Source organism: Coffea arabica, chromosome 11e (genome assembly GCF_036785885.1).
Source record: "Coffea arabica cultivar ET-39 chromosome 11e, Coffea Arabica ET-39 HiFi, whole genome shotgun sequence".
Classification (NCBI taxonomy): Eukaryota; Viridiplantae; Streptophyta; class Magnoliopsida; order Gentianales; family Rubiaceae; genus Coffea; species Coffea arabica.
Window position 1 is genome coordinate 53,451,372 of NC_092331.1, and position 10,348 is coordinate 53,461,719.

The 10,348-nt window shown below is 33.0% G+C and overlaps 1 protein-coding gene across 1 annotated transcript in view; it reads left to right on the forward strand.

Annotated features, from left to right (window-relative positions):
- Nucleotides 1–7,744: 7,744 nt before the first annotated feature.
- LOC113718507 (protein ACCELERATED CELL DEATH 6-like) overlaps nucleotides 7,745–10,348 on the forward strand; it is a 4,750-nt gene continuing 2,146 nt past the window's right edge. The window contains exons 1-2 of the mRNA XM_027243409.2: nucleotides 7,745–8,372; nucleotides 10,301–10,348. The exon at nucleotides 10,301–10,348 is cut by the window's right edge and continues 500 nt beyond it. Of these exons, the coding sequence (XP_027099210.2) occupies nucleotides 7,745–8,372; nucleotides 10,301–10,348 (676 nt within the window). The remainder of the gene's footprint in view (nucleotides 8,373–10,300) is intronic.

The following is a 10,348-nucleotide window of genomic DNA, read 5'->3' on the forward strand; positions in this document are numbered from 1 at the left end:
ATTGACCAACTTATGTGCAACGCCTTATAGATCATAATGTGGATGAATTAATTTGAGGTTTTATTTTGCTAGATGATTTGAATCGCTAATCATTGTAGACTTCAGATAGTTGACATGAACAAAATGAAGAACTGACAGATGAGACTAACTCACAATTGCTACGTTAAACCTTCCTAATTTTAATATGTTCTTTTATTCTCTTGCTAATTGTGTCAGTCTAAGGTAAAGAATATGATGGTTATGAGAGGGAGAAATTAATAAGAGCAACTTCGAATTATGGAGCAACTTCTTTTTGAATAAGTTACTTCAATCAGGTCTACATGCAAGTTTTGGCTAATTCATATTTTTAGCTTATCATATGAAGCTTTTCACAACTTGGCCAAGTTTGAACTTTGAACTTCAACAATCAAGTTCAATATTGCAAAGGAAAAAAAAGAAAATTAAATAAAAATTAGAGATTCCAATTATGCAGGCATGGAAGATGATTCCAATTAATTGGTGAGATGATAAATGAACAAAATTCCAGAAATTAGAGGTTTTGGATTCAAATCCCTTCCTTCTCCGCTTCTTAAATTCCACCTCTCATCTGTTAAAAATAAGAAAAGGACAAATACAAGTAAACAATAAAAACAAGGTAAAACCTCAGTTGAGAATTACAAGAAAGTATTTTTTTGTTTTTTAACTTGTTTGTTCATGCGAAATCAAAGTTACAAGTTAGGAACACAGATTATGCTCGGACAAAAACATACGACCTAGGAAAGCAAGACAGAGAGAGAATTAATTTACTCATATTTCTCAAGCATCAGAAGCAAGAAGATACGACTTTTAAAATTACCTGGGAATTCAGTTGTGTACTAAATATTGTATAAGAAACCGAAGATGAAATATCAGGCTTTTCCTTGTCTACTGGAGAAATTCCTTGCTTCGACTTTTGGAAGGTGGAGCGTTTTTGCTTTATAATGCTGATCACTGCGATATAAGTCGACAAAGTGTGCTTTAAATCAGAGGACAGAAAAAAAAAGCTAAATACAATTGAAAAAAAATTAGTTTTTTCCACCTTTCTTTTCTTTTCTTTTCCTATTCGAGGAAATTTTTCCCAAACAAATTATGTATGCTTGAGGAGGTTTATGTGTTAATTTTTTTTGTTACTTATTGAAGTATATTTTATCCATATGATAATGCCTAAATGAGTCCAACCATATTGAAAAAAAAAAGAACTCTTTTTTTTTTTGTTTTTTTTGGCGGCGGGGGGGGGGGGGGGGGGGGGGGGGTTTATTGGACCTGCTCATCTACACATTTGGATTTTCAAAAAGCTCTCTAGCAAATTAATTTTGCTAGTGTAAAACCAAATTTTATGAGAACAGTTTTTTTTTTTTTTTTTACAAATAATATATAATTTCTTCTTCTTCTTCTTTTAAGCAAGTGGGAGAACCTTCTATTTACAATCCTTCCCCCTAACCACCCAAGCCAACCCACCCCCAATATCTTTTATTTGCAAACACATAAAATATACTTTAATCATTGCTTACATCAAGGGACTTAATTTATGCAACTTGTTCAAGAAAATCTTCTAAAATCTTTTAATAGTTTTACGTTATAAACATAAATTATTGGACAAAATAATTCTAAGTAAGTTACACTTTAACCTCCTCTGAATTATTGCTTTTCCATATAACCCTCTTATGATTTTAAAAACTATAAATAACCGATCATGATTTAAATTAAAATATCAAGATTATTCTCGTTTAGAAATAAAAATGACTGAAATTCAAAGGTACATAAATGTAGTACATATCATACTTTAACTCCTTATGGTTTGACGCTTTACAAGAATTGTCAAGCCTTTCAATGTTGCTGTTGGAAGCCTCTCATGACTGGTACAACCTGGAAGCATATACTGTAAAGTAGACCTCATATATATATCTATATGTTCATCAACCTCAACTATCCAGGCATACATTTTAAGAAACAAATCGTACCACTCCGTAAATGAATCTCTAGTCACCTTAAGATAATCTCCATTCAGCCCAAGGCACTTGAGTAAAGGCCAGGAGCTGAGAAGTTTGGTCAATAGGATCCTCCAATTCTGTTTATGATTTTCAATTCAACCACTCCATTTAATGACCAAATATATGCGTGGTCTAACTCAGAGCAATTAATATACTGGCTCAAAGTCGAGATCATCATTCTGGCAAAAATTCAATATTTTCAGCGTCAAATCAGACACATTAAAATGTTGGATACCCCGACACCTAATTATGAACAAAATGGCAAGTTTAGGCATGGTAATTTGGACGGGCGACTCAAAGATGATTTCAAATAGTCTGAGTTCTCTGAGCATCTTGAAGCCTTCCAAGGCTGTGGGTAATGTCTTGCAAATACACTTTGAGAGGTGCACTTTGGTAAGTTTCGGACAAGAGAAAATACAAGGGACATTATAAGGAATTGGATTTGAATTATTAAGAATCAGTTCTTCGGGGGCCCTCCCTTGATGAGGAGCAGCCATTGATCAATAACGGATTACTCTTCTTAAGGTAAATCTGGCACTTGAAGATTGATAGGGTGCATTTTAGTGGGGTATTTTGGGCATTAATGCACTTTTATTCGACTAAATATTTCCAGCAATTGAGTGGATTTTACTGATATTTTGTTTTGGTACAAATTGCAGGACTGGATGCTGAAAAGTGTTTAAATTCAAATTTTGGAAGATTCATCATTCGTGGGGCCCGCGTGAGAAGCTGAAGAAACTAAATTGTAATAGGCTTGAGTCTATTTTATATTTTTGGAGAGTCTTGTTTTAATTTTGAAAAAAAAAAAGAAAGATAATAACAATTTCCGATAAGGGAAAATCTCTCCCTTGAACTTCGGACAATAGAGGGAGGAGTGAGCGCTTCGCTTAGTTTAGGTTTTTGCCCCGCTCGTTCTTTGCTCCTCGGCTGAATAGAGGGATGGGGGCCGCAGCTTTGTAGAAAGAGAGGCAGCAGACAACAGCCACTTTTGTTGACTTTGGGATGCTTGTGAGTTTTTCATTAGTCTTGACCAAATTGAGAAATCAAACAATTTGAATCCAATCTCTCGTATGTTTCTTGTGTGGGAAAAGAAAGAAAGCTTAAAAGAGCCGCAATTGTGGACTTTTGCCATTGTTTTTCACTCTGGTCTTGACCGAAGAAATTGAAAGTGTGTACTCTCTATACGGTTAGCTTAGGAGAACAATTGAAAACCGCCATAATCAATTGTTTCCTTCCTTTTCCTCGGTTGACCGAAATCAGCAAGGGCAATTTCTTCTGTTCGCTTTGATTAAGGAATCGATGGTTTCTTCCAACTTTATCCGCATGGACTGTACATCAATTATGGGGAACTAAACCCCTATTTCTAGTCAAGAGAGCAACTGATGAATTGGTTCAACTAATACTGTGAGATCTAAATCATTGTTAATTGTTTTCTTCATTTATTGATATTTACATGTTCCTTGCTTTTAATCGCTATAGTCTTGTGTATGATTGGTTAGTGCGCAATAATTAATTATTCATATAGGCTATTTTGCTAAATAGAGGTAATTGAATCCGTAAGTATTCGTTATCTCTGTCTTTGTAGCAACAGGCGTAATTGGGTTTATATCAGGAGAACATATGATCTAGCTTAAATAAACCCTCGTAGCGTGTTTGTTAGCTAGGATTGGACCTTTCTAATTAATAATGAAACCTAAAAATTAAATCCTGCGGTCGTACCTAGGGTTGTTTTTGGGTTAGAGAAATAGCAACGGTCGTACCTTAGCTATCGATAAATTAAGGAAGGGTTGGTTGTTTATCGCGTGCATGACAACTATAACCAATCTATTAATAAAAGTTGGAATTATCTGTGAATCGATGATCAGTACATGAACCATTTCTGAAGTGTGCCCTTGGCTAGAGTTTCCCCAATTATTTCTTTTAATTAATTATTTTCTGCATTTAATTTGTTTAGTTGGCATTTAATCCCAAAACCCCCCATTAATCTTGATTTGAAAAGAAACAAAATTTCTCTCCAGTCCCTGAGGAGACGACCCTGCTTACCACTGTCTATTAGTTAGTGTATACAGTTAAATAATTAATTCAGGTATATCGGATTAAGCAAATTCTTCGGGAACAGGGTGAATCAAGTAACCCATTGCACACCTAGAGTCCCTGCTCCAGTACTCGAATTGATTATTGACTGCTTAAAGTGGTAGTTAGGTTTTATTTATTATTATTGCACAGGTTCGGCACCTGTCAAAGATCAAATTGGAGGATAGGACCAAGGTGTTGAAAGAGTATTTTGCCGACTGTCTTTACATGGTATTGTTGAAATTCGATGGCTGATCTATTGCCTCTAATATCTTCTGAAAATTGCTTGTTAAGCACAATGTTCGGATGTCCAGCCCATATATATCTCCACTTTCCGCACAAAATACTAGTTCTTGCTGCATCTCGAGTAGGAATGTGTACCTAAATATGATCTATAACATTGTCCGAAAGGCTTGAGATTCTATCAAGAGAACACCCTTCCGCGTCAATCCGTGTTCTTCTTTCTGTTCCCATTGGTTCTATGCTCTAACTAACAAAAGAATAATTTATATACTGATCAGACAAAAAGATGTGTTCGGTAAAAGGCACAGGCTACAATCAATTATCAAAGTAAATCCTAAGAATTTTTCTTTCCCCAGTTGCCAATTAAATGGAATCAACCATGCAACTGTATCAATAGTAATAAAATTGGAAAGTAAATCCGTTTAACAATGGACATTCGAACTTTAAAAAAAAAAAGCTGATATAAATTTTCTCCGAAAAACAACCTTAAAAGAAGTGGGCAAGAAACGTGTTCTTGACTACGAGTATGAGCAGCAGGAACTGTAACAATAAAGAAAAAAATTGACTATTTCATGCCAATATTTATTATTTAATAATCAACTATAACAATAAATCTTTTGCTATGATAAGCTATTTTTTATATTGGGAGTATAGATTCATTTTACAATAGAGAAGAAAGTGATACCTTGTGTTTTTAAGTTTATGGACTATTTTTTTTTAAAAAATAAAAGTTTATGGACTAGTTTAGTGATGGAACTACCATAGATTGGTAGTGTTTTGGGCAATTTATTTTAATTATTGTTGATTTTGATACAAAAAAAAAAGAGTTACAAAAACATTGGATGACATTAAAAGTCATAAAAAAAATTACTAATTTAACGTTTGATCTAGATAGATATTGGCGACAATATTGATAGTTCTATACTTCTAATGAAATATAAGAGAAATAAATAAGAAGGAAAAAGAAAAAAAATTATAAAATCCATCTTTTGTATAAACATGGCAACAAGAGAGTTTTATTAAAATATTAAGGTTAGCATTGTCATTTTAAATGGATAAAGGAGGTAGGTGTAATTTTTAAAACTTTAAGGGAGCCATTTAAGATTATCAAAAACCTAAGGGGAAGGTTTCTGAAATTATCCCTTTTGTTTATGGGTAAATTATTCCACTGGAATTTCTTAGCATCGACTAAGGGTCTTTCTCCACAAAATGATGGAACTTTACAGGTCAAGTCAATATGTTACCTTTTTTTTTTTCCTTAAGTGAGAAGACTTACTTTTCTAGTCTTTCTCTGCCTGGTTCCGGACTTGAACAAGTCCCATTTCCAATTGGGTTGATCTCTTGGTTAAAAAGAATAATATATTTTAGTGGTCAATTTTCAGTATATATCATGAAAGCAGAAAAAAGAACTTGGAAGAATGCCTCGAATATATATATATATATATATATATATATATATATATTTTTTTTTTTTTTTTTATGTATCATGTCTGCCTTACGAAACATCTCAAAGACTGGGGTCCCCCCTCCCCCCAAAAAAGGGAGAGCAAAAGAAAGCCTATGAAGATGCTGGAAAATAAAATATTGTGACTCTAACATCTCAAAATAATAAAATATAAAAAAATAAAAATAACCACACCGGCCACTGTACTTTTATTGAGACTAATGAAGTGAACATTTTACAAAAGAAAAAAAAATTTGTCAGAGATATCAATATTGAAGTTAAATCAGAGGGGGGAGAGGGATGGATGAACGTTGGAGCAGCAAATAATTATTTTTTTCTTTGAAAATTCCAATGGTTGAAAACAAGGATAGTTTTTGAATTATGTAACAACAACTAAAAATGGAGTAACGGAAGAACTTAAATGGCACAAAAAATAATGCTAAGAACTATACTACAAAAAGCCCTAAATCATTAACCAACGAAAGCAGCCAAAACGCCTATCCTCACTGGTAAATAACAAAGAAATTATTTTTGCATGTGATGATAAAAAAAAATGTGACATCACCCCCCTTTTGTTAGCAAACGAAGCATGACAAGTAAATGTACTTAAATATTTTGTGTGCACATATATGATTTGTAAATTACTGATATAGCTTATATTCTGCAAATACAACTACTGCAAAGATCTCTATACAACAAAATTGACACCAAAACTCGAATTTGCATCTGGATTCTGATATAAATCGACTCGTACGTACAAGCCTAAGTCCATAATCCAGATCCAAATCTAGTATGTCAATCGGATCCGAGTCTGGATCTCCTTGTTTCAGCTAAAATCGACCCACTTAGACCAGACATGCAAAGGTTAATAATGTCGGCATAATTTTTGTCCCTTGTCCAAAATATTAGCAACAAAATCTTGAAATGCAAAAGACGGGCACCAATGCGCAATGGTGCTTAGAATTTTAAACAGTGGATGCTCATCGGCTTGGCCTTATTTTTGCATTCGAATTATTTAAGGTTTGATAACAGTTTGTACATTGTTTATAATTCTGTGTCAATTCATGCTCTTTATATATTTCAAGGATCTGTTTAATGGGTGTCCAATATATATATATTTTTTTTCCCAAAAGCGGCACATGGGGTGTCCAATATATTTTAAGTGTCATATTTTTTAAAAGGTAAAATTAATTAAATAAATTAAATAAATACAAGAAAATATAGGTGAGATTAAATAGAGAAAGTATATAAATATAAAATTAGTAATAATTATTAATATATATATATATATATATATATATATATATATATATATATATATGATAGAGTAAGTGCATTGAGTAGATACCATCCTTGAGGACATTGCAAATATGAGATGTTTGTTTGAAAAATATACTTTCTCTTTTGTTCATAGAGGTGGTAACAGTTGTGCACATAGCTTAGCAAAGTTTGCGGTAAAGCTAACTAAAAATTTTGAATGGGAAGAGTGCTTTCCCATGTGGCTCCATGAGAGTGCACAAAATGATTACAAAAGATGAACTACTGATGTATCCAATCTTGTAATATCAAGTTCATGATATGAAATGAAATTATGATGTTTGACAAAAAAAAAAAAAAAAAAGTGAATTTATGTGTATTAAAGAGTGCTGGACATCCATTAGAGAAACCGATATTTTAATTACCTTTTTCCACTCTTATTCGTTCTTGTCGACTGCTGGATGCTTTCTCTCCTTCCTCTCCTATCTCCTTTCATCCGTCAAAACAGGCCTCAAACCCGCTTCTTCTGGTAATCATTTCGTAGCACATAACAAATCAATGCCTTCCGTATTTGAGCTGTCTCAACTCTTGTAGCTCAACAAATTACATAAACCCCACAGTCTATAACTGCTATGGTTCTCATGCATATTTGAGCTCCAAAACAGACAGTAGGTTCAACCAGTTCTGATACTGACTAGATAATCAGTTGCAGAAAGCAATGGATCCTGAATTGCGTAAACTTGCACAAAAAGGAATGAATCCTGAATTGTACGCAGCTGCACAGTTAGGTGATTGGGCTGTAATTAGAAGATTCTCAGGCAAGTTCCTGGCTCAGAGGACTCCAATAGGAAACACTGTCCTTCACGTATTAGCCCAGTCCTGTGACTCTGCAGATGTAGTTCAAAGTATCCTTGCACGAAATTGCTGTTTGCTAACAGCAAAGAATGCTCGTGGTGAGACTGCACTTCATTTGGCCGCAAGAAAAGGGCATTCTGGCATTGTTCGAGCACTTATTGATTACAGTAAACAGAACAAAGGATGTTGGTTTTGTGCCTGTTTTGTCGACAGATGCAAGAGGATGCTGAGGTTGACTAATGTGGATGGAAACACAGTTTTACACGAGGCAGTTAAGAACAACTTCTATGAGGTTGCTAAGTTGTTGGTTCAAGAAGATCCTGAGTTCCGATATCGCCCCAATCACGCTATGGAGACTCCTCTATATCTCGCAGTTGAGAAGGGATATCGGGATATTGCGGATCTGATTTTGACGACTTGCAAGTCACCAGCTTATCTTGGCCCCGGTCACAAAACCGCCCTTCACGCTGCAGCAATATGGAATTTGCCAGGTACATAATTTGTAGGATTAATTACATTTACCTCCCCTGAGGTTTGACCATATTACCAATCAATCCCTGTAATTTGTCCAAATAACGGTCTCACCCTTTGAATGATCAAACATTTAACAAAAACCCCCTTAATGCCGAAAATGCCCTTATTGAGGCCATGTTGCATTAAAAAAAGAACATATTTTTATTTTATTAACCCTGAAGCAATCCAAAAAAATAGAAAAAAGTTTTTGCTTATTATTTTATAAAAGTCATATCTTTGCTTCCATTCCTGAAGTATGGTTCAAATTGAGAAAAACATGCCTTGTGCTCTCCGCAACATGCCTTGAACCACAAATTCGAACCATAGTTGAGCATTTAAAATAATTGCTTCTTTTTTATTTTTCTTTCAATTTATCTAATTTTTAATATTCATTTTTAAGGTTTAAAATAATTATTGATTCAAAACTATTTATGGAAGCAAAGATATGATTTTTATAAAATAATAAGCAAAAACTTTTTGATGATTTTTTTGGATTACTTGAAGGTTAATAAATAAAAATATGTTCTTTTTTTAATGCAATATGGCCTCAAAAAGGGCATTTTCGGCATTAAGGGGGTTTTTGTTAAATGTTTGATCATTCAAAGGGTGAGACCGTTATTTGGATAAATTACAGGGATTGATTGGTAATATGGTCAAACCTCATGGGAGGTAAATGTAATTAACCCTAATTTGTATCAGTCAATGAATATAATCACCAAAAGAAAGGAAATCTTTTGAGCTTTTTTTTTTTTTTATTTGATGTTTTTCTTTTTTCACACGTTGGAGAGGGCATTATCTGCGTTCTTCAAAAATTTTCGAGGACAACAATCGACCAACCAATGATTAGAGGAAACCCAAAAAGGAAAAAATAAAATGGTGGCTCAAGACGGTGCTTTTAATTTTCAACTCAAATGGGACAGGCTGATACAGCCAGCTCTGAATGAGACGAGTCATAAATGAGAAGTCTCTTTCATAAAAATTAGACTAAAATATACTTTATCCTCATGTGATTTAACGATTTTTTGCATAATCTCTTTAGTTTCAAAAATAATATATAATTTCATCGTGATTTGAATTAAAATATCAAAGTAATAGAAATGATCTTTTGCAACTGAATTTATAGAAATGTCGAGATTACTCTTATTTAAAAACTAAGATGGTTGAAATGATTAAATTATATAAACATAACATGTATGATACTTTAACCTCTTATGGTTCTATATTTTATCATATAACTTTTTTATTACTTAGTATTTTACTACATAACTTTCTTATAGTTTTCAAAATATATACATAATTTCTCTGTGATTAATAAATAATTTTCAACTTTACATATGAATACTTTTGACATTTTAATTAATGATATTATGGAATACAAATTTCATTATTTTAACATTTTAGTCCAACTCATGAAGGAGTTATGTATAACTTTTGAAACTATAAGGTATTAAAAATGCTAAATCACAAGGGATAAAGTATATTTTACCTGAAAGATTAACATCCAACTTTTTCTTTTTTTAGGACCAATTAAAAGAAAGCAACACATTCAACATTAACAAAGGTATTTTTCCCAAGTCCATTTGAGAATGGTACATTCTTTTATAAGATAAATTGGAACTAAATGCTACAAGAATCCCTTTTATAAGATAAATTGGTACATTCTTTCTTCTGACTTCCGATCATGAAATGGTATATTCTTTCTTATGATTTAATCCATCATCTTCAATGGAAATAAACTTCAGTCATTTCACTTTTGACTCCTCTTAAGCATTAGATATGAAAATAAGAAATATGAAGAGAAAAGAATATTTTTCTAATCAGAACTCGTGGAGCATTTGTAATTTGTAATTGATTCTTATGGTTTAATGAACTACAATATCTTTAACTAAATATCTGCTGATTGCAGAACTCGTGGAGCTGATTTTGGAAAAGCTGCCTAATCTTATCGAAAAGG